This window comes from Atta cephalotes (genome assembly GCF_000143395.1).
Source record: "Atta cephalotes unplaced genomic scaffold scaffold00021, whole genome shotgun sequence".
NCBI lineage: Eukaryota > Metazoa > Arthropoda > Insecta > Hymenoptera > Formicidae > Atta > Atta cephalotes.
Window position 1 is genome coordinate 391,781 of NW_012130085.1, and position 26,934 is coordinate 418,714.

Sequence of the window (26,934 nt, forward strand, 5' to 3'; positions counted from 1 at the left end):
TGTACCGAATATAAATTTTCTGTGTTTTCATATCTATCGAAAATTTTATCAACATTTTCTCTCTGCAGGCGCAGTTTGCAATAAATGTTATTTGTGCAGTAATATCTGTAGATGTGAGAAAAACCAATTAAATTTTTACTTGTTTATTTTTTGTTCCTTTTTATTTCATTTAAAAAAACCTATCAATCAAGCCAGTTCTACATTGGTAATTAAAATGGAAAAAGAATGGAGAGATTCGCATAAGCCTACCTCACAGATAATTAAAGTAGAACGCATAATAACGGAATGGACAACGAGATCTTCGCTTCGGGCACTTGCCGTGATTATTATTGTCGTCCGTGTTTTTTCTGTCATTCTCCTCCGACAACAAAGCACGCCGATTTTATGGCGATCAAAAGGCACTGCCACTCGCTCGAGGTAATCTACTGACCGTCACAGATTAATGTTGTAGAACGAGGAAGAATAATACTTTTATGTTCTCGAATAGATTTACGCGTGTATGGATCATTTAAAATTAGAACAGTCAATATCATTCTATGACTTGGAAACAAAAAGAAAAAAAAAGAGAGATAAAATGGGTATTGTAGCTCATACGTGTCATATCAGACCATTGTCGTACTTTGTTTAGATTTTTATAACATACTCATCTATTAAGCAACAATACGAGACTTGTTCAAAGTCTCGCAAGAGCTTACGAAATAAAATATTCTCATTTAGCAATGCTGATGAGGCAATTCTGAATATCTTTCTTGGTCTCTCTTTCGTACGATCGTGACCATCCGTACGTGAAAGCGCCTGATCGAAGTGCTTCGATCGAACAATTAAACAATTGTTAGGGCTGACCCACTTCTTTGCCAGGACACGTTGTCCTTCCTCGTTGTACGCCATCGTACGTAACATGGCTCTTTCGATCTACAATAGAGATCGTTCAGATTAAAATCGATCGCGTGCGTTCAGCTTATTTGGTAAAACAATCAAATGCAGAGATGTTACCAGCAATATAAATATACATTCGGCAGACACAAAAAAAGCATAAATTACTTTTAATAATTTTATAATAATTATTTTTATACTGTAAATATATACGAAGTCTTTAATACACAATTGGCATTAGGTTCACCCTAAACTATTTTGTTACATAAAGTTTTGATATTAATTATTCAAATTATACTATTAAGAAAACCAAAATGCATCTAAATATTTAATTACATCAGACATGAACGTTATATCATCGAATTCTTAATTCATTCTGATTTCTTTATTCAAGCGCGTTAGATATACCACTCGAGATGCTAACGCACTTTAAACCACAAGCATATTAACGTCGCGCTACGAGGAAATTGTTCCGATTAATAATTAATCAGTTCGATAATGTTGTCTCGTGTTATCGCCTGCGCGATGCTACTCGGTCTTCTTTATTACCACTTGCCGATGATAGATGGATCGATCCAGACGAAGCGTTAAACTACCCATTACCACTACGCATTTCCGATCGCATCATCACATGGTTAATAAGATAATAAGTACCACGCTGGGGATGAATAATCGCGATAGGACGCCCTGGAGCAGCCGATCTCCACGCGAGTACGTCGCGCGGCGTCGATTAACCACAGCAATAAGGAAGCGTTCACGTCACGGATTAATTGCAAAGCCCTCTTTATAGTTTTCGATGCGAAAGAATGCACTTAGGATGTATCGTTGATTAGTAAGCCGATATTTCTCGATCGACTTCATAACGGTATACACCACGAGAATTCGACATCGGGATATTTCAATTCCACGTCTGTTTTCCAGTGGACCAAGACATGCAGATGACTTGGAAACGCGTTTCCTTTTACGACCAAAAACTGTTGAAGACAGACATTATCGATTGATCAAAATTACAATCATGATGTTAAGTAGCGACTTCGTCAGAGTGAAAGTCCAACGGCTGCTGTATTAACGCCGTCGTCAACTCGTCTCGGTTATGTCGGGTGTATACGACTTCACGCGATCGCGGCACACGGGCAGCACGCATCTTGTATCTAATTATCGAGGAATGCTTTGTGCGTGTAGGAAGCCGCGCGCCGACCGTTCGGGCTTAACAACTCAGCAGAAGAAAAAGAATCGAGCCCACGAGATTGAGCGGTACACGCACGCACTTATATTTGATACACGTACGACACATTTCGGTCAATTTCGCACTCGCACCATTTCTTCCTTTTTTTTCTCTTTACGATGGTTTTTAACGAGTGTTAAAGAATATATTATCAAGAGATAATTCGGCGACCTGAAAAAAATGCGGAACTTGATAATTCCGAAAAGAAGAGATTAAAAGAACATTAATTCGACTTACTGTATGTTCGAATTAATGTCTCCTATAATTCTTCGTTTAACTTCAATTTTTTTAAATCACTAATAATTCAAGAATCATGGCTGTATTTATTCAATTCTGAGAAGAAAAATAACATTGCTGCTCTTTCAACGACAATTGTGCATTGAATCAATTAGATAGTTTATTAAACATCCGCTAAAGTCTTTGGACGAATTTTTTAAATTAAAAAACTGGAAACGCAAAGTGGAAGTAAAGACTATATTTATGAGCAATCTCTTTTCTCTTTAGCACTAATCTGATCTTGTAATTTCGACGAATGTTGTTCCCCCATGTTGATCGTTTTGGACATCTTGATGACGGAGGAATATGAAAAAATGGTGAAAATTATAGACCCGAGTATCGCGAACCGCCCAGGTCATTCATTCACACTCGGGTTCCCAAAGGGCGGGCCATGCTTTACGTTCCCGTGATGGATAATTAATAATTATAAAGCGATCAAGGGAAGGGTGGCATTTATGCGATCCGCCACGGTAATTTCCGATTCGCTTGTGCACGAAAGATGTGAATTCGTGGCAACCTCGATTTTGTTTTCCCCTAGAGGGCTCGTTAAGAAGGAGAAAAACTGCATACATGTGCATAAAATCATGATTAGATGACGGTTCAATGTCAAATTTTAATGCAATGCAAATCCACAGAAAATCACGCATTCATTTTGCATGTAGAAATGAACAAAAATTTCTAATGCTATCATATATAATTATTAAAGGAAGATCGTCAGTATGTTTCACGAGATAATTTTCAATAATTCAAGGTTTATCCAGAAAGAGATGTATAAATGCATAAAAACACATTTGTATTAGAAATAAAAAGAAAAAAAATAGACATTTTAAGAGAAATGTATATTGTGTGAAATATATGTTATAAATACCACTTTTTTTATCAACACTATATTAAGAAAAATTGAAAATTTGAAAGTTCGTAATAAAGATGTCGAACAATACATCGTTCCTCGACCATTCTCCATTCTAGACTGTTTATCGATTCGCGTGATCCTACCATCGTATTATCGATTATACTCGGACGCGTTGGCAATACCAATCACGTCCCCAGACTCGGTCGTCATTATGGAAATAGTGAGTGTAATGCGTCGGGGAGGCAGATGATTGCACGCGTTCACCGATCTTCGTGGCATCTAATACGAGGAAAACGCGTTAACATGCGTGTTTGCTTTAGGCATCTCTTAGAATCAGCGATTGAACAACTACTCAGCTGAAATTACTGGAGAAATTATCAAGTGTAATTTTATATTAAATGTTTTCATTTAACTAAGTTTAGTCCTTAAATTTTTTGTCAGAAAAAATAAAATTCAAAGTCAATTAAGAATCTATCTTTGTTGATAATAATACATGTGTACGTAAATAATGATAGATATTAAAGGAAATTATTTTTCTAGATAAATACAATAATAAATTATAAATAAATATCGCATAAAATCAAGCTATTCTCAATAATAAAAGAGTTGGATTCTCTCAATAGCACTGACAAAGCTGCATCGTGTTTGCGAAGGACCAAAGAATAACAAGTCGGTGATGTTCGTTGGCGAGCCTAACGCTCCGCAAAAGATCGATGAGAGATCGAATGTCAACACGAGAGATCGTTCGATGGCTAGGTATACAGCGCTGAGATTTTCGAAGCGAAAGTTCGTTCGTGGAAGTGAAGATAGGGAGCCCTTTGTGCGTCTTCCATTGTCGACTGAGGGAGGCTGACTGGCTGAATTCAATGCAAGTCGCGCTCGAAAGAGTGGCCATACGCGGCTCAAAGGGAGGATAGTCCGTGTATACAAGACAGTATAAGCATTGCGTGCAATAACTTCGGTGTAATCGTCGAGAAACGAGTTAGGAGAGTGGCCATGTATGGAGAACTTTCATACGCACGCGGAATAACAAACCACGTAGCAATCGATAATCTTCTAGTTCAAGGCTACATCAACGCTCATAATTGACGTGCTAATCTAAATTCTTTCAATGCTATTCTTTATTCTCTTTATTCTTTATTCTTTATTCTCTGTCTGTGGACAAATATATTTGAATTATAAGAATAGAGTAATTATTTTTTTTTTTCATTAGATACACAAAAAGAATAATTTTGCTGAAGTATTTAAAAATTTAGCTAGATATAAATGAAAATGATTTTGTTGGATCAAAATAATTATGTAAGAATCTCAAGTAGCAATGCTGCAAAAGCATTTAACATTCTAGTAACCAGTTTGAACGTTCTACCTAATTATTTTGATCATTCAACAAAATTATTTTTATATTCCTATACAGTTAAATTTTTAGATAAAACCTTTCCGTAATTATTACATGTATAAATATCCCGTATTTGAAAATCTTAATCTTATGATATCTCCCTCCTTCCCTCATACATCTATTCAAATATGCCGTTATTGCATCGGATATATGACACGATCGGTCTATAATCTTTTCTGACTCCCATCATGATAGCAACATCGAGGCTAATGTTAATCAGATAGGTTAGCGTTTCGGTACGGATTAGCCAGTTTGCGAGTGAAGAAGATTTACAAGACTTCACGGACGACATATTAATTTACGTAAACTTACCTCGTGTGCTTGATCCTCGATGCTCCGCAGAACCGCGAGATTGCGGATAGTCGCGCGTCGCGACTCGAACGATGACTCCAGCCTGGTGGCAGCCTTACCCACCTCCTCCACCAGTCTTCGGGCTCGTTTCACCGACAATCTAGAAAGATAAAAAGGAACCGTGATCATGACGCACCGTTAGGAATCCGCGTGGCCATCTCCTCATGTACAAACGATCGAACCCTAACCACGAACGAAGGTCAGGATGCAAATCAGAGTTGAATGTTTTATCGACTAATGTGTTTCGTTATCTTTGCATTAAAACGTCCTTGATTGATACCTGTTTCATAAGTACAGAAATCAAAGAAAGTTCAATGTAACCCTCAATCAATCTAAATAACTTTTCAAATTTGATATTTTCTTAATCAAAAAAAGAAATCATTTGCATAATAAATAGATAATAAGTCGATGTTACTACAAGTAACATTCAATTATATACTAGTTAATTATACTAATTATATTAATTATATACTAATTATACTAATTATATTAATTATATACTAATAGTTATACTAATTATTAATATTAGAATCAATCACATGTTTAAAAAAGTAAAAATTGAACGTCGACATTTTGTGCATAGAAAAATTATGTTATGTGAGTCAAGAAATCATTTTTCAACAAAAATATAAGTTTGACAAAAAAAGTTTTATCTGTGTAATCTAAAAGAAACGGGTCCTTTCTTGCATGATATAAATAAAAATAAAAAATTCTACCTAACGTGCTCAATGTGTAGAAGGGGAGCCGCGCGTTCCTCGAGTGCGGCGATGGCTTCTTCGGCATCTCTAGACGTTCTTCTCAATGTGGGGTCCGTGAGGAGCCGACCGAGAGGCGTCAAAGTGCCAGACAGGCTTGTGCATTCCTTCAGGTCCGACATTTCGAGGGCTAATCTGCGACCAGCCGATTGCCACTCCGTCATGAGACTGTCGTACTCCTATGGGAAATCAAAATACCGATCATGGCGAAATGATGTCTATCTACTTCTCGCGATTTAGTGAAATGTCCTTCATCGGCAACTGGTATCCAGGAGGAATGCCAGCGACGTAGAAGTAGACATGTCTAGTACGGCGATTGCGCGATTCAATGAACCGTAATCGATCAATCATTGCAAACCTTACGGGGAATACATTGTTTAAAGAAGTACGTAATGAATGACGCATATCTGTTGCACGTAGAACAAATACATTGAACTATTATCTCGATAATTTCTTAGCTCCAAGTGCCCGTTCGAATCGCTCCAATCACGTGCACACAAATACCAATCGCGTTAGATCAACTCGCGACGAATATGGCGCATGTTCGGAATAGCGATTGATATCGATTTCCGACACAATTAATTTAATACTGCATTTATATATCAACTTTTCAGACATATCTTTGTGACAAGATATATTAATTTTAGTCGATATAAAATCAAGATTACAGAAACGTAAAAATTAGATTATCAGTACTACCTTTCATATTTAACATAAATAAAAAAGAAAAAGTGTGTGTGTGTGTGTGTGTGTGTGTGTGTGTGTGTGTGTGTGTGTGAAATATGTAATATTATGTAAAATATTCAATTATCTTCAAAATTTAAAATACTTAATAATCATATATTACAATTATATGTACGATAGGTTATAGTTACAAGTCCAACCGATATCTTAATTTTGTGAAATTGCCCAGTGATTAATCAATCTCATATAATAATCGATCTCCGGGTATAAATCCATTATGTCCGGAGATAATCGATGGCTAAATTTCTATCATGGTAGTAGGACAGCTCAACAACTGTAGAATAAATTCGGACGATGCAAAATTATTAATTACAGAAGATAATTACCTCGCATTCTCGTCAAATATATTTTTAATTTCTTTTTCTCATCACAACTTTCGATTAATAATTGATTATTACCCGATTTCACCAATCTTCTTCAACTTTTTATTAACTTTTTTTATTAATGAACATAAAATTAATAATTCATGATTAAAAATTAAAGTAGCATTAAATTTTATTAGCTTTCGTAAGAGATACAGTAACATCTTCATTAAATTCGATTTTAAAAAATTTAAATATCTTTAATAAAATTAAGTCTCAAAGAATAAGTAAAAATATATACAAGATATAATTTTGTTTAAGAAAATGATTAAAAAATTGTAATAATTAAAATATAAAGACATTTTGATAATGTGAAGTACTGATTAATTAATAATACTAGTCAGTGCCACGATCGAACAATAAATCGACATTCATTGCGAAAGATTACTGAAATAAGCAAATACCATTATTTCGAGCGACTTCCAGCTATTTATTTCATCAAATTTGCCGAATCATCATCATGATGTTGAGCTGATCGAAGCGGCTTACTGTTGATTGACATTGAACGACAAATTGCGACAACAATTTGTCGCAAGATTCACACTATCGAAATTGTTTATTTGCATTTGCAAGCGTGATTTTCGCGTATTTTATATAATATATAAACTATTATTATTATGTAATACATTATTATATAATACAGTGTATACTATATTATATAATATATTATATAATATATTATTATGTAATATAGTGTATAAATTATTTTATGAAAATACTTTATGTTCTCTTTAATGTTATTTCAATTAAATTGATGCAATATCGATGCGAGTTTAAGTATTCACTGTGAACGTATAATTACCTTGTAAAAAGTGATCCATTGCATCTGATCATGATTTTCTTCTCGTCTGGGAATATACTTTGCGAGAGTGGCGTCATTCACGATGACGGTCTGAAAGGGAACATTTATGGCTAATTATAATGTCCCGATAGCTTTCAATGATCATACTTATGGGACTGTAAATTACGTTTGTCGCAAATACTAAGCTTTAGCTTTTGTAGCAATATTCGTTTCGCCTCGACAAAGGAGAGAAATGTTACAATGGAAACTGTGAGGCTATAATACACCAAGCGACACAATTCCGATACGAAACGCACGTGCGGACGCTTAAGAAGCCAAATATAATACACCGTGGAAACTGGATCAATGCAACGTACAATGAACAGGGAGACAAAAACGACAAGCGATTGAGCGTGATTACTTTTTTGCCTGCAGGAAGGTGCGTTCAATGCCGTTCAAGGGTTTAATTGTTCTTTGATATCAAACTCACCTGGACTTTACTGAGAGGTAAGAGAGATTCAATCAGGCCATCCGTTGTTGCGGCATTTCGAAGCACGAGAGTCTGAGCCACGTTGATTCTGCCCTATAAAGATAAGAATTGCGTGTGATTTCTATGACGGTTTCACAATAAAATCTTCATTCGTCCGCGAAATTATTCTTACCTGCAACAGGACCACTACTTCGTCTATAAACTCCAGACTCTCTTTAGAATCGCCGCGTATGAAAATAGTGAAGTCATTTTTTGTGCAGTCGGAGCTGAAAATTAAAAATAAAAATTAAATATTAATTTACAAGCATAGAAAGTGTAATGGAATTATTTCTTGCTAAATTATACAAAATTTCTTTATGGAAAAAATTTTTGAAAACTTCTAAAAATTCAACTAAATAATTTTATTGGATTAGTTAAATTTTTAGATACTTCAGTAAAAAAAACGTTTTTTCTGTATTTGATTATCAGAGGAAAAACCACCATTATTATATCTTTACTCTTGAACAACTTTCAGGTTCAATTATATTATTAAATAAATATTTTCAAAAAATAGGAACATGAATTTTCACTTATATTAAAGCAACAATGTAATTGGAAGTTAGCTCTACATGACATTATCGTCACATCTAAAAATAATCGTTATATGTGTGTCCATCATTTCGTACATTAGTCGGACAGCCTGCACTCGGTTTTCGAGTGCTTATCGAAACTGTACCCCATCGTACACAAATGCACCGATCCGTATTTACAAACGTCGAATTTCCTAAGCAAATATTATTGCTTCCGACGAGAAATTCCGTGCGCACACGTGAATTACTGCTCGTCGCACGTATTTCAAGATATCTCCACATGTGTTGCTACGATTTCTCCTTTCCGTCGTCATGCTGCAAATGAAACGTGTCATTCGTTGCAGTGACGCTTTTATAAAACGACGTACACGTGCAGCGCCAGACATGCCTCGTTATGTATTTTAATCGACATATCGTTTCTCACGATCGCCATTCGCGCTCAATAGGTTAAGTTTAAGATGGAGCGCTTAAATCACAGAAACAGCTGGCACACTCACTTTCGATTTGACATTGTCAAGAGTCTGATTTGCATTATGTAAACACGAATAATAATTTTAAAAACTATTAATTCTAATATTAAATTATATTTCTGATAACATTATACCTCAATTATCAAAATAATTATATAGGAAACTTAAGTATGAAAAGCTAATTTGAATATTTTTGACAAACATTTTAAGAGACTTGTCAAAGGGCAGCATTGTCGCTGTAATAAAGTTTTGATATTCCAGTAACCAATTCTATATAATAGTTGTTATAATCCAACAAAATTATTTTTAAATCCGTATCCAAATTAAATTTTTAGATACTTCAAAAAAATCGTTCTTTTCGTGTAAACATCCCACGCCAGTAATAAAAGATTAATATCAAAATAATCAGTTTTTAATCAGTTTTACTCTCAAAAATGAGCATTATATCGGTATCTTTATATTATTATATTAAGAAAACTTATACATTTTAAATGACTCGTATAGTATCTACTCGATAGTATCAAAGAGTAACATTGTCGCTGTAATAAATGATTGTATATCTAGCCAATACCTATAAAAACTATAATACGATAAGAGATCGCATCTTCATAAACAATAGCTAAAAATGCGCATAAGCGCAATTTCAGCCGGCTAAACGTAATCCAGTTGTATCAGATATCGTAAATAGCATTAAGTTATGACACGTGGGTGGTTGACATTAAGCATGCAGCGTTTCTCACGCGGCTCCCGTGGCACTCACACTCCTCTCTCGTCCTTCTCGCGTATATTGTAATCACGTTCCTCTGCACAATACAGTGGTGCAGTGTTTAGCGAGCACAATGCTGAGCTTTGTATGCATCACTTATATCCTGCGGTCTATCCTAAATCGTCATCAGCGCGACAGGCTACGCGTCGAGCACGACGTACATTTCTGTTCCCCGTGCTTGTACTTCCGGTTGCGGGCTGCTCCTTTAACTTCTCTGTCGCGATACGCCAAACCCCTCCGATCATATATTATCGACGAGAGAGAGAGAGAGCGGCTAAGGGGACGCCTATGCAACGTTTCGTGACAACCTTCTCAAATTGCAACGGCGCGACTGAGACTTTCGAGACAACTGCGTTGCACGTTACTACTCCCCGTAAAATTCGATAGTGCAAATCATACAGTCAGCCACGAGTCGATGGAGCGGGAAGCTCCAGCGACCTGTGGGAGTGATAGCGCATAAGATAAAATCAAATCGCCGGTTCTGACTTCCTGTCGTTGCACGTCCATTATCGAAGTCACGGCGAAGATAACCTTCGAACCGAGAAAGATCATATTTCCGGATTTCAGTTCCGTGAAATATTAGAAATGATAAATCTTCAACAAACTGTGTTCTATTGTGTTGATTGCGAAAATTCAATATATTAATCTTTATCCACTTTTGATTGATTTTTGATAATAACTGATTGTTTTTATTTATCTACTGATTATTTCAAACTATTTTTTAATTTTTTTCTTATGAAAGAAATATTAGAGGAACAGAAATAAATATTATGTGAGGACTAAAGTCGATTTGTGTGTGCACTTTAATAAAAAAATTTTTTTTACTTCTATGAAGATAAATTGTTTGATATTATTTCTTAACCAGTTATCGTTAATGTTTACCACGCATGTAGCTCTCCCGGATGTAGCTCAGTTATTCACGCGTATTCTCCGTTTTATCGCACGATGATAGATAAGAGGACAGGATCGAACAACCCTTCCTCATCGCGCGTCTATTATCGAATCGGTCGTTTCTATGTAACCGTAATGGCACGTACCCGCGGATTTAACGGTGCGGAACAGTCAGATCACAGCAGTCGTTCCCCAGAATCAGCGATCTTGTTGATAAGTAAATCACTTTGATTTCGCCGAGTTAATGTCACACGATAGCTCATGACGCCCACGTCTCGCCTCGCTCGGCGCATCGGATTCATCAGCGCGTGGTATAATCGCCGCACGGATTTTGACGTATGATGGATATAGGCGTTAGCGAGCACACGTTACAACGTTTCTCGTTCCTCCTGTATGATGCGATTATGCGATTCAACAACGAGATCAATAAGATGGATCCCAAAGAAGCTGTGTCGACACTGATCGCCGTTAGCGCGCTTGACAGTTAGTGCTTCGCCTAAATTACACGTCCCACACGTCGAGAGAACTAATGAAAGGATGCTGCGATATAAGATATTTGTCGCTGACCGAGGAGATCCCGTTGCAAGATGCCGAGCGGGTGCACATTTCCTTTCGTAATAGCGTTGGACAGTGCTTCCAAGCTAGTGGAAGTCAATGTCACTGGTGACGCATCAAACAACTCAAGGACTTTAATTATGATTGCATGTCCGAGATCATTGAGATGAATTGGTAGTCTTTACTAATTAATCAACCACTAATTTCTACTTTCTAGATGACAGACTAGAATTCAACGATTTAGTGAGCTAATACATCAAGCATTTTTATATGTAGCATTGAACTAATGATGTTGAAACAAATATAAAGCTCATTTAATGCTGAAACAATTCCTTCACACGGAATTATTTCAGCACTAAAGATTCAAACTTGATTGCTTGATTTTTATTTTTTAATTGTTGTGTGTTTTCATCGTGGTCTAATGATACATTAATATACTGAGAAACAAATATTGATTCAATTAAAATTTATATTATAGGCTGTCACTAACATAAATAATCAATTCATGTATATTTTTATTGACATAAAAGCTTTGATTATTGAAATAATAATTTATAATTATTTTATTTAATTGAATCAACAGCATTTTTTTCTCAGTGTATTATTATAAATATAAAATTTTTATAAGAATTATTTTTCGAAAGAATTTACCTTGATGAAATTTAGCAATCCATAATAGCTATATGATTTTCGATTTTTAATTCGAATCCTATAACTATATATAAATTTCCACTAATCCAAAAATTATTGTAAATAAAACATACATTGCGTCTAAATTTAAATGTTAACTGAGTTTACAGATGAAATATTATAATACAAAAAAAAACGATTTTGAAGTATCTAAAAATTTAGCTAGATACAGATTAAAAAAAATTTGTTAGACCATTAAAATAATTATATAAGACGCTAAACTGCTGGAATGTCAAAACTTTTTATTCGATTATTATGCTCGAATTTCCTACATAATTATTTTGATGGTCCAACAAAATTATTTTTAAATCTACCTAAATTTTTAGATATTTCAGCAAAATCATTCTTTCATGTAACTGGAAATGAAAAATTTTCAAGAATCAACTGTGTCTTCCCAGAAAAAACCTTTCGCGTTTAGCACGATTATCGACCTAGAATCTCCCGGTGGATTTCGATATCGCAAGAGTTCGTGTGTAAAGTTCCTAGAAGTATGAATCTAGCCAATTTTATCCTTTTTTATTGACTTGATGAAAAATAATGGAATCAATCAGATGAGAACTAAACACTGTAAAAAATTAAAAAACAGATATGTGAACGTTATACATTTGTTAAGTGTACGTATAAATGTACGTGTATGTGTATGTGCACATACATAACATACGTCATTTTTAATCAAACTAGAACTAGACAATTGGCCAGATTCTTATTTCTAGGGATTCTACATCGTACGTGCGCATCGTGCTGCGCTGCAGAGGAGTCTGAAACCACGTTCGCATCCTGGGTGGGCAAAGGTTGTCGAACAGAGAGGCCGCGTCACGACCGACTGTTGAGTCGCGATTGACGCCGGAGGAATATTCCGACACAACGTGTGCTTGATAGTGCAACAGCGATAATTTCGCGTCCCGGGGCGGCCACACGAATGACATTTTTACCGGGATACACGCAATTCGACGTTGATCATCGTCGGCTCCACAGGTTACTATCGCGACATAAAACTTCTTTCCTCGCGAAATGAGAGAAAATGCATACCCGGAAACAACGCCGAACAAACGTGAATTATATTATAGAAATATCTAACTGCTATAACTTCGAGAAACCACTTTTCCCTGCCACGGTGAATTCGATTAAGCCTACAAAATGCCGAAGCTTCATTCTGATGCTTAGTCACGAGCCATAAAGTTTAGATAAATGTAATAGTTAACGTTAGTACGTCGTCAGCCGCGATACCTTCGGCAACGATGATCACCGCGAGGGACAGTACATATGTAGCTAAAACTATTGGTATTTAGACACTCAATTCGACAGAACCGTGTTCCTCTGGTAAATATCTAATCTTTGAAGATAGTTGACTTGTCATTATGTTTCTAATCTGAGGATAAATTAAAATAAGGAAACGACATGTTACTGATTATAAATATGTATACATTTAAATAATATTTTTTATTATTTAAAAGAGAAATTTCTATATATCATTTTTTATTAATTTATATTAATTTATATTATATCAAACGTGATAAATCGTACTGAAATAGTGAATCTTAGAATGCTATTGACACGTGAATTTTATATGCGTGAGCGAGATCATTGAATATTAAAATATGTCTTAATGAGTCCAATTTGCTATGCTAAAAATTAGGAAACATGCTTTTAAAAATTCTCCATATATCAGTTTGGACTCTTTGATGGTTAATATTATTATAAATAACTGGGAGTATGATTTCAATTTTTAAGCAGTTTTTTATATTATTATATACTTAATATATATTATATATTATATATATTATATATATTATATATTATATATTATATATTTAATTTATATTATTATATAATAATATTATATACTATTATATATAATATTATATACTATTATATACTATTATATACTATTTATTTAAGTGTCTGAGGACACAATATATAATGTATAATTGGACTACGTATTCTATATCACTTCAAGATTGAATTTGATAGTGTATTTATATTTTCTTTCCTTTTAAATTAATAATTATGTCGTTTGTGTTTATACAAGATCTAGATTATAATATATATCTTATCATCGAAAACGCGAAATATACAAGAAACTTGTATTACATTAATTAATAGTGATCTATTTCCTTGTATATAAAATTTACATATCGATAGCAATAATCACGAATGATCAAATTTCGGAACTTTAAAGAGACGACGAACTCGTAGAAAGTCGAGAAGTCGAACTCGACGTAAGTAGAGCATTCATCCGCGGACGGCAGCAGATCGTGCGAACTGACACTAAAAAGGAAACCTATATTCTTAATATATGTTCTAATGCTGCTAATAGTGCTCTAACGAGTATGTAAATACCGCCGGTTAAACGTTGGTTTTACGATGCTAATCGCACTGCGACCAAGAATCCAATTGCGCAAAACTTACGTGACTCTTCCCATCGAGAAAATAAAAGGAGTCGTAATGATATATTTCGCCATAAAAAAATAATAAATCTTTATGCCTAATAAAAAGGGATATATATATATATATATATATATATATATACAGCCAGGATCATATTTTTATATGTAAATAAATTTAAGTGAATGTACATGAAAAACCAATGGATCATAATTTCCATAAAAACATGCGATTAGAATAATAAAAGTTTCGGACTGGGTTTTCATTCAGAATTTATTTCATTTCTATTAATTATTTCAAACTTATACTATTATACGTAAAACATTATAAAATCGATAGATCAATTAATGTATTTGTTCTTAAAAATTTTAATTCTTCGAGCTTTATTAATTACACTTATTTAGAACTTTATTAAGAACACAAAATAACTCACTCTAGATAATTCAGATAATCCGACAAAGACAAAACTCTTGTCTCTTCATTCGATAAACTTCGAAATGGAATGCTTGAATTATGCACTGTCAAAAATGTCAGGAAACATAAATATTTATCGATAACACTAAGAGCTTTACGACTAAAAAAAATAAAGGAACATTGACCATCATAGTGGTCGAGAGAGAAGACATTAGGTAGAAAAAAATAAGAGGAAAGAAATTAGGGAAGGACAAAAAGTTGGCGGCGGCCAGAAAAAAGGTGAGGCCCTCGGATACCAGATACGATCTTAAAAGTGGGTCGGTAAACTGCAGCTGCAGATCTTTGTCCCGCAGGGAAAAGCGAGCGTGATAGCAATGAGGGACGTTTCGCCGAAGTCGTTACCGTTACCATCATCAGAAACGAGGGTGGCTCGTGTCGGTGGGAGGGCAAGAAGAGTCGACGATCATGTCAGTTTCTCGAGAAGAAGGGAGGGATAAAAGGATTGATGCGCATCCATAACTCATGCGGAAATGCGGTCAGGTGCACAACTGGATCAAACGAGAGATCCCCCGCGATCCTATCGTCCTGCAATCTGCCGCTCGTGACTCTCCATCCTACGTGATACACGATATATACGCGACGGGTTGCCAGCCACCGGAATGTTCCTCGGCTTACCGTTTACTCGCGCGATCGTCTATTAATTATTAGTCGTGGTATATCTGGTTGCAGTGAGCACCGATACCGCGTTACTGCCCTCATCGATATTCTCGCAAGTATCGTGCAAGTCGTTCATACGTAAGATCATGTGAGTCAAAGCAGTATGTATATGTACAGGGTATTTCAAAAGTAGAGGTCAATTGCTCAGGAGATGATTGGGAACTTAAAAATAAGAAAAAAATTGGTATGAACATGGTAGGTTCGGAATACGTTATTTTCTGTAGGGTTTTGATCTCTTTCAAGAAAGTGGGTTTTGATCTCTTTCAAGAAAGTGGGCTAAGTGAGCTGTATCTTCATGTAGGAACGAGAGGTGCCATTTCGGATAACGTTAAAACAATCCACAACTCTTTTATTTCATTTAAATTATGTTATAAAACTCATAAAAGCCATTTCTTTTTTTTAATCCTGATAAAATTCAAAAGCAAAGCAATTTCTATAAAAAAGCAATTTTTATAAAAATGGTAATCATTTTAAAACAATATTAACAAGAAAAATATCTGGTTGAAAATAGACGAACTAAAAAAAATTCTGGTTATATTAATCAGAATTCTGATTAAACTTAGAATTACCTCAACTAGATTCTAATAGATTTGATTAAAAAATTCTAATTCGTTATTTTCAACCAAAATTCCAATTAATCTAACCAGACATTTTTCTCAGTGAAGCATTCGATATCATATTTATATCATCTTTATTCTCGTTTTTTAGTTCCAATTGCCTCTCAAGCAATTATCCTTTATTTTTAAAATACCCTATATTTATAATCAGGTTTTTATTTGTATAATTTAAGAGCATCTCATTTCGAAAATGAAGAGAAAACGAGATTTTTGTCTTTGTCGGATTATCTCAATTACATACATTTTTCGAGAAGAAAGGAAAAAAAATTGTCTAGACACTTTTTTTATCTTGACATGTATAATTAGTATTACAAGTTTACGAATGAATAAAATTGCGTTAATAAGACGCATCGTCACGAATGCACTTACATTGTATATACATTTTCACGCGGGTATCCGTCAGTCAATTTCTCACCCTCCTCCTTAATATAACGATCAAAGCTCCGATTCATCGCCGGACAAACCGGCGATGCGAGTTAACGGTGAAAGACGAGTCGAGGTCAATTTCGCTTGGCGATGCATTCGCGAATTACTTTTGGTGATTCGACCTTTCACCGCGACTAATCAAGTTATTACGCGTAACGCAAACCGCGGGAGTCTCGCTTGACGCTTAATATATTTCTCCCGTGTGAGATATAAGCTTTCAAGACGGCCACTGCAAAAGCCACTGCAGTGAAACATGACTTGTTACTTCACACTATGACAATCTCGAATTAAGAAAGTTGCATGGACCCGTTACACGTGTAGATTCTAAAGATCGCAGATTTTATCGTTTGCCATCAACTTACCTGTTATAATAAACATCAATTGATCATCTTCTTTTGACATTGTTCGATAACAGTTTAAAATTCACTTAGCACGTGCTAAGATATATGATGCTGCAATTTTATCAATTATTTCGAGAATACATTCAAAGAATTAAAAAAAATAATTTTAAAAATTAAATAACTAAATTAAATTAGACAATAAACTATTATTTATAAAAATTTTAACTTTTCCCCTTCAATCAATTGCATTCTTGATATTTTTTGGCACAAGCAAAATTTCACTCTCTTTCTTTCTCAATTTTATTCAAATGTCAATTTAAACAATTGAATTTTTTAAAAACTATTCGGTAATATAATAGAGAAATGTTAAAAAATAACCGTTGATTTTTCTACGTTTTCTGAAAGCCTTGAATAATAAAAAAAATTTAAACAAAGAAGATCCAGATTGTAAGCAGTAAAAAATATATTGCATAGTTAATATCTTTCTTAACAAGAACCATTATTACAGGCACTTCGGTAAACAAGATATCTCTCGGAAACCAAGAAGATCAAAGCTTATGAAATGATATGTTCTGTAGCGTAGCATAGGCAAGATTTACTCATAATACCAGCTATGCAAATATATGCAAATATAAATGCAAATCCAGGAAGTACAATCAAAACGGAAACGCGTGGTCGATTAACCGACAAGCCACCCACCGTATTTCTATCAGCGAATTTCAATTAGCCAATAAACTTCGTTCGATACCTGCGGACATACACGATGAGTGCACTTAATGCGCGATAACGGGGTACACACTACGCTTTCGCCATTTCACCTTCAACTTGCGTGAAACTAAGGCGTGATCAGAGCGCAGTTAATATTTTACTTGATCTACGTGTAAGACAGGTTTCGCCGGATCTAGGAAACAACATGCAAATAAAAATCGTCAATTTTGAGACAAATATTAATAATCAATTAATTAGAAATAAACAATTGTCACTCGTCTCTGGTTTTGAGCCAAAGACTCCAGTTTTTTGGAGAAATCTTTAGCTTTTCGGCTGATGGAAAAGCTTTGATAATCTTCTTTTAGAGAACAACACACAACACACTACAAGACAATAATTTTAATAATCGATCTCTGGTAAGATAGCGAAATCTCCGGCAGAAGAAATGACAACTGTACTCTCTAAAATTTTCAGAGTAAACCTCACTCTGAAGAATGGAATCTTACTCTTAAAGATTGAAAATTGAGTTTCTTTTTCAACTTTTTCAACTCAAATTTCACTCTTTACAGTGAAATTTCATTCCAAAGAATTTAGAGAGATAATAAATTTTTAGAGAGATAATAAATTTTTAAGTAATATTCTCAGTAATGCAGATATCGAAATATCACAAATTTGTACATGTAAATATAATATTATCCGACAGTCAACACCCGAATCGCAGTATAGATCTGCGGCTAATTTTGAAATAATTGCATATTCCCGATTATTCGATCACGCGTGATCCGTCCAATTAAACGATTTTCCGTAGATTACGCGATGAGATGAAAGAGTGCCGCACCATAACACGTCAAGTTAAGATATTACACGGCACGATAACGCGGTAAGCGGTAAAGTATGCGTTTATGTGCACGTGAAAATTCCGGGGTCAGTTTCACGCAAAGTTCCCAGACGTTTCATCGTTTTGCTCAGTAGCGCAATAAATCTGCATCCGCCGTGCTTATCCGCAAGTAATCTGCCACCGATAGCCCAGCTAGGCGCTATGTCAACGTCGTTCCTCGCTTTCCCACTACGACCACAGAAAAATGCTAATGAATCCCGCGCGCCGTACACCGCGTGGTATATAACCGGCAGGCTGATTTATGGCGATCGTGTTCCCCTCAGAGGATCATTATGACACCGTCGGCTTTCGTCGCGGATTCCATGGCGCCCCTCTCGAGATTAGCTCGCGTGTGCAAGCAGCAAATGTACGCTCCCGTGCCTGCCTGCTTTTCTTCCGGCAACGAAAGATATCGACATGTAACAATGCGTATTGTGGCCACGCGAGATGATAACTCGGCCGCGATAAATTAGAAGTATCGCTCTGACCTGGATAGTCCTGGGAACACGAGCGATAGGTCATTTACGTGAGTTTTGGTATCGCAAACACGTTTTTTTTTGCTTTGTTGATATCGACACGGGAAATCGTCAGTCAAGCCAGGGTATGTCTCGTTATGGCGATCTTTTCTCATAAATTCATAATTCTCGTGAAGTTTGAAAGCGGCAGCGCGATCTCGCAACGCTTTTTCAGAAAGACCCCTTTAATTATCCTCGCATATCGAGATATATCGCGATCTGAGAAGCCCACGGGGACGGCTGATCAGCTATATGAATTAAACTTCGCGCTAGAATACCCGATGAAAGGCGGTATACCGACATGACGTGGCGAAAGACAGCGTCGATGAAATCGCGGAAATTTTCCGCCACTTTTTCCCAAGCCGGCGAGAAAGAGTCGCCGACGCGGAAACGGACGCTGGCTCGCTCGCGTCGAAGATGCCGAAAGATAGATCGGCGTGTTTCTTGCCGAGAGATGCCCCGAGCGTAATAGTGCGCGCTTTTCTCGCTCTTCGTTTTTCGTCCCGTTCTTTCCACTGTCGAACCGATACTATTCTCCCGCTCGTATGCTTCCCGACGAAGTGCATGAGAGTTCGGCGTTATCGGTTGGACGGAAAATCATAAAGCCGCGTGATGACTAATACCAACGTGGCTATAATGCGTGATGTATTTTATGAGCTGGAGAGTATGCGAATGCGGTCACAGAATCGCGGAATGACAGCGCGATTATCACGAACGAGAGACGCATGCCGATGCGCAATGAAAAGAATGTATATCTGAGAAGTAAAATGATAAAAAGATGAGTTTGTTAAAGTATCTAAAAATGTAACTAGATATAAATCTGAAAATAATTTTGTTGGACCATCAAAATTATTATGTAAGAAACTCGAACATGATGAGAGTGATGCTGCAAAAGTTTTAACATTCTAGCAATCAGTTTAAGTGCCTACATAATTTAATGGCCTAATAAAATATTCAGTGTATAAATAATATAAAAATGTAGAAACTATTTTTTTCCAGAAAAAAGACATAAAATCTTTTCAATAATTCTTTTTCAATCCTTTGTGATTTTTATATTGAAATAAAGTTTAATTTAGATGTCTCAAACAGACACTATATTTTCTCTTGCGCACATATCTCACATATATTCATTAATTAACTAAATTTAGGTATTAATATTTCAATTAATTAATAACTGATAATTAATAAATTGACAACAATCTCGTTAAATATTAAATGTTCAGAAAAATTTTCTATAATCGAATCGATGTCTATTTGCTCCGATTCGGTTCTCACGGTGTTTAATCGCCATTGCACCGATATTAGAAAGCGTTCTGTCGGTAGGCACGTCGTAAGCGTGTTAATTGAATAGCTTACAAACTAGAGAAGCTTAGAGAGCTTGTAGGAAGAGATGCGGTCAAGTTGGAAAGAACGGCAAGCCGCGACTCTGCTCCGTATCGACGATTATAGTGGGCGTGCCCGCGACTTCATGACGATGGAAAATTATAATTATTACCGACATCGGCGTCGATCACGTTTATTTAACGGAAAGCTCACGCGCTCCTTCCTTCTCGCCCAGCCGGGATTAATAAATTGCCAATTCGGAGTCGGATGATTTCAGTTATTATCGGCTACAACAGCCTCGTTGAGGAGTACAGATGCCGGTGTAATAAATGGGTGTCTCGCGCCAGTATGCTGCGGCCGTAAAGTGTGAATTTTCTTGCGAGTTAAAAACGCCCTTCGTAAAAATTATCGCGGCCGCGTCGCCCGCTAATCGAATTCATAAATTATGGTATGGTTCAGCGGGCCCTGCACGCGCGACTGATCTCGCGATAATCCCGATTGATTTATTAGTACTTCGCAACTGCAGACTGTATGGTCTGATCTCGATGTGCGCCAAAGTGATGCATTATACGATGGATACATACCTGGGTAGACGAGCGAGGTAGAGTAGAAAAGACGACGTCTCTCTAATGGAAAGGGTTTCCCTTGTGGATACATTGTCCTCGAATTCGATAACCGGTCTTCCGGCGACGTCTGAGTATCCTGTGAGCAATCAGAACAATTTTCATTAATATATCTTATTTAAAATTTGTCAAAATTGAACAGCAATTCGTTCATATAAAAATTAATATTTTAAAATTGTACATATAATATCAAAATTACATGATTGTATTATAATGTTGAATTTTTTCACCTAAAAAGAATGCAAATCTTTAAAGATCTGCAAATCTCTGAAAGATAATTTTTCTGTACACATAGCGTGTTATTTCTTCGCATGTTTACATTGTAACAGATACAAGCGATGGCGCACCATGAATTGTCTCAACGGTGCAGAAAATGTTGGCGAGCATGGCTGATTACAGAGCATGATTCGATTTACGATGAGCGATTGCCGATTGCAATCTTCCTATCCGGCATAAATTATTAAATGACATCCTTTTAGTTGTACCTCGGGAGAGTAGGTCATCTTTGAATAAGGTCTCTTAGCTACAGGGTGAAATGTACCAGCAGTGACATTACAAACAATTCCGTGATCGTAATAGATAATGCCGAGTAACAGTTCGTTTTCATCCGTGTTATTGCAAATCGTGATGTTGAGGTCGTAACCTAACTATATATTATTGATCATTAAATAAAGCCGACGCCTCTAAGCATTGCTTAAAGATGATCTGCGTTTGAGAACGTAACATAAAAACGTAATATAAAAAAAAGTTCTACAGGTGAACATCGTGAATGTTAATTACTAATTGACTTCGCATTTATTGTCTACAAGTAATAAATAAAAATATATTTGAAGAAATTGAGATTTGATAGAGAGAAGTTTATAACTAGAAATATATTTTGCTATTGTAGAAGAAAAATATTTAGAGATTAGCACAAAAATCAATACAATCGTTCTACATAATTTAAAAATAATATAAAACCTGTGTATTGAATATTTTTTTACTTCTGTTGCTACAAATTTACATATTCATAAAATTTGAAACAGTATCAAAAATTAAATTTGTATTTTTATAAATATAAATTTATATTTTTGCAAAGTAATAAATATAGCATTAATAATAAGATATATTAATAGATATAACAATTAGATATAAGTAAATCGTATATAAACACGAGCTGTGAAAGAAATCAATATACAATGTAATTTTCTATTAAGGTGTAAAGTTCTATGAAACATTTCACACGATGATTTGTTCTGCTTTATATTTAGATACACACATAGTAGTTTAAAACATTTTCATCCACGTAGATATTATTTAATCGATTATGCAATAACGCGATAAAAATGTCTAATGACTGGCAAACAGCCACGCTAATCTCAGCTTTAAAATATCTCAAAAACTTAACTTTATATCTTTTATTTTCTATGTATAATAAAACACTAATTCTTGTCTAGAATTTAATTTACAGTTACCGCAGCTAATTCAAATGACAGTGAAACTAAAGATTAGTTTTAGTGACTTTCATGTAGTGACTTTCATTATCATTATTATTATTTACCGTTCAATCATTCAACGATATTCTATCCTATAATTACAAACAGTTCTGAGATATGATAAATTAATCATAACGACATGATTTGCCAATATATACCCAAAGCCCGATGTGGTTTCTAATGTGTATCAATAACATATTTCAAATATGATATATTTACTTTGTGTTATTTGTAAATGTGTTGTACAAGATTATATAAAACTATCATATGTGTACACATTATGCATTATAATAAATGTGTATACATTATAATAAATCATAATAAAGCAATTTGCTTTATTATTAATATTAGAAGAAATAAACCGTTGATAAAAAATAATATGTAATTACATTAAACTTAATTATAAATAAACAGTACTTTACAATATGTGTAATAGCAGAGATTCATTTCTGACGTTTTAATAATTTAAAATACCATAATGCTACAGATTACGGTTCAACTACAACGCTAACGGATAAAGTGTTGATCGTTCTACAAATACGTCAAAATAGATTTCTCGAATCGGTGTATCGCCTCTGTGATCGCAAATAGATCGCGTGGGTGGGTTTCTCCCTTTTCATGCACAACGAACGACCGCTCACGCACTCGTTGTTGCGTTAATCGAATTGCACGCATTGCGGCCACTTATCGCCGCTAGTGCGTAGTGACTGCGTCGAGTACCACAATCACCAACAGTGGGCGCGCAGCTTTTTTAATGATCGCGCTCGAATTACCATAATCGATCGATTACCGCTGCACCATGCGCAAGCGAGGGGTTTCCCTCGGAATGAAGATGTTAATCCGGACTACCTGCTCGCTGGAGAATTACCGCCTCGCAGTGCAACATATTCAGCATTACAGTTATAGATAGTGACATTAATAGGATAGAATTCGATAGTGCATAGAACGGTAGAATATGATAGAATATATAAATATATTCAATTGAAATTCGCCTTTCAATAAATACTATTTAATGCTGAAAATTAAAGAGCTGTAATTTTTAAATATATCTGAACAAATAATAAAATCTCTATTAATTTTTTTGTTAATCTTAATTTTTATTACATAATCTGTCTTTTTAGATAATCTTAAATTAACTTCGGTTTTATAATAAAAATTTGAAATTTCATTTCTAATGTGATAAATAATGAAAATTTATAGAAAGATAGAAAATTTATAACATATAAAAGCGTTATCAAAGAACGATAATTGACACGATTGTATACCGCACGTAACGAACTGATCTGAATGACGATTGTGTGATTGCCATTTTTCTACCGACATAAAGCGATCTTCTCAAAGCTACGTTTTGTGCACTCGGAATATCGGCCACGGGTTGCAGATGATCAGCAGATTCGCTCAGGCGCATACATATATCCGTTTCGCATATGCGCGCATTCGCCGATCGCCTCTACAAATCGCCGATCGTTCATCATCATCGTCTCACTCCTACCCGATAAAGACTCAACGCGGACCCAGCTCGGCTTTTAACGTAAATCAAGCGTGCTTATGGTCGGCGCGACGTCTCCTCTCCCTCCCCTCGTTCCTCAGAAGAAAGCCCCGTAGTTCACTCTGGAGGCGTCGATTCTTTCGTCTCGTCCTCTCCGCGCGAGCGAGAGCGAGCCGCTCGCGCGGAGTAGCCGCGAGGCGCGCGTCGCGTATACGGGGCGTGCGCATGGTGTGGGACTCGTGAGAAAGATGAACGATAGCCAGATGGATACGTCAATATGCGTGCCATTAGCCGTTACTTTTTGGATTTATTGCATGATGCCCCGTAAATCCCCGTGATTTCTAATTATATGGCCGCATTTGCCCTCCCCCTACCCCCTCCCCCCCGGCCCGGCCTTCCACCCTGCCTCTCTCTTTCATCTCTTTAATTTCCTACTTGTTCTCGCGGCTCTCTTCGCCAATCAATTTCTATTAAAATGAAAACGTCGATGTACCGATCGCGAGACGAACAACGCCTGGCCGTAATGCGTAATTCACTTCATAAATTATTATCTTCAATTTTGCTGCGACGGATATTGCGGACTGGCCGGAATTGCGGGTCTGTAATACACTCGCGATTTAATCGCAGATTGATACTCGATGTATCCAATAAACAGATGAGTGTTTTAATTAGATTATCGAGGAATTCTCTGAAAATAATAATTTTCGGTTATGCTGATGATTGTTTAAAATTATATGACGCGTTTCAATATTTCTTTCGTGTAAAATTATATAACTTATGATTATTGCAAATCATGCGTCGAAATCTTTTTTTGGTCTTGAAACGCAATCATAAACAGAATCAGAATAGTAATATCACAAATTAAATTGACAAACAACTTAATTTTTAATGTTAATAAGCATTTTTATAAACATATTAATAATCTGATGTTAATAAGAATATTAAATCAGCGAACAATTTATTGCGAAAAATATTATCTCAGCTGGGATTCGAACAATAAAGTTCGAGAATATATGGGACAGGAAAACGATTCCATCAAGAAATAATGTCGAGAAAGACGACATATATTTTTTTAACAATATACATTTCACACGTTTTCTAATATAATTTAATGTTGGCTCTTATTATCGGCAAATATTGAAGAGAAAGCTGCAAAGGTGTGAAAAGGATTGAAATAATCTTTCCTTTCTTGCCTGTATTTTTTTTCTTTCTTCTTTACGCATCTATGAAACCGTTAGTTATATTATCCCGTAAAAGCTAAGTTATATGAAACGTTTCTCGGAAACAAGAGGAGAGCGAAATTGCGTATTGTGAGTACAACGATTACATGATCGAGAGAAATACAGTATCTTTAGCACGCTCGATATGGGATTTTCTACAAGCATATTGATAAGAGAGAAAACTCATCGTCGTGCTCGGCTAGGCGTGCAGCAAAGTTGACCCTCTGAGCTCCCACAGGCACGATTCGCCTGTGGATTAACACTCGTTAGCTCGCCCAAGATGCTATAATCGCTTAATTAGTCGCCTCAATGCACCACCACGTACTTGTTAGGGTAATCGGCGATTATACATTCGCCGCGGCAAGTAGCACCGTAAGTTTCTCGCAATGTAAGCCCATCGAGGAAGTTCCGCGATCGTAACTTCGCCGCGACAAATTAATGGCTTGACTAACGTTCTTTCGACTTCAACTGCACGTCGTACAGTTATCCGCGTGACGAATATTCACTTTCGCCAATGAGATTATTCATTAATTAATCATTGACTTTACATTATTTATCTTCATTTTTATTGAAACTGTAAAATTTAGAAAATTATGCAAAATTAATATTAATACCAGATGTAAATATTTTAAAGAAAAAATAAATATTGAGTATGATTCATTGAAATTTAAAGTCATAAGTAAATATCTGCAAATCAAATAAACAAAAATTTGTAGTGTCGTAAGTGAGAAAATTTGTCCAATAATTCAAGATGTCACCTAATATTCTGAAAGTACTATTTGTTCAAAATTTCTAGATCGTATTACTATTTAGAAAGTTGAATTGACGCATAAGGATCAACGAGACATGTCATTCTTGTTTAGAAAAATATCTGTGGTAACACGGGAAAAAATCTCCACCTCTATTAACCTTGAATCTTTCACCTTTCGACGGACCATCGACTTCTGCAAACCAGTCGTCGATCATACGCGATACATGCTCCAGGTGTTCTAGCCGAGTGCGGGAACATATATATATATATATACAATTCGATCCTTGATCTCCTTGATCCTAACCCGAACCTCGTGTCGTGCGCTCGCCTGTATACACCCGATGTGCACATATCGCAACGCTAAGATGACGTTAACGTCGCACCCCGACATTATCTTTTCATCATGACCGTTATTGAGAAGCCATGGGAGAGACCGGCCAGTCAATTAGTAAGTGACGGAATAGATCTCCGTTAGAAACATGCTACTGAATGGACCTAACATCGAAACAAATTTACAGAGGTTGTTTACAAAATCTCATGGAGGATATTTCAATCAGATGATAGAAAATATCTTCGCGATCGTTATAAGTCTTGTATTTTCATATACTGCATTTGTCATATATTTTCTTTACGTATCTTTCGTGTATTCAGCCATTTACAAGGTAAGTTTCAAGAAGTAACGGGTCGAGCGATCGTGTGAATCGTTAATATAAAAATTACTTTATCTTACTTTATATACCCAATTCCTTCGAAAAACAGTGATTCACACCGCTGTTGAACCCTGCTTGTCAACATTTGTAGAGATTCCGTTGAGCAAGCTTGCGAGTGAGGACTCGCGAAACCGGTAATGCTGAAGCGTTACGAAGTAAATACAAACTTTACAACCATGACCTTGACTCTCGATCGCACGAATGCGGTTGCATCGGCCGTAAAGATCGCAGGATCACGCCCTCGTCTCTCGATCCTATCCTAAAGTATTCTGCCGGCATGACCGAGCCAGGGTCGG

At 35.8% G+C, this 26,934-nt stretch overlaps 1 protein-coding gene across 1 annotated transcript in view; it reads right to left on the bottom strand.

Moving 5' to 3' along the window:
• The window catches only part of LOC105619441 (puratrophin-1-like), a 158,075-nt gene that overhangs the window by 82,673 nt on the left and 48,468 nt on the right, over window positions 1-26,934 (bottom strand). The window contains exons 5-10 of the mRNA XM_012200959.1: window positions 20,955-21,072; window positions 8,279-8,372; window positions 8,107-8,199; window positions 7,638-7,727; window positions 5,691-5,908; window positions 4,936-5,074 (exon numbers count right to left, since the gene is read on the bottom strand). Of these exons, the coding sequence (XP_012056349.1) occupies window positions 4,936-5,074; window positions 5,691-5,908; window positions 7,638-7,727; window positions 8,107-8,199; window positions 8,279-8,372; window positions 20,955-21,072 (752 nt within the window). The remainder of the gene's footprint in view (window positions 1-4,935; window positions 5,075-5,690; window positions 5,909-7,637; window positions 7,728-8,106; window positions 8,200-8,278; window positions 8,373-20,954; window positions 21,073-26,934) is intronic.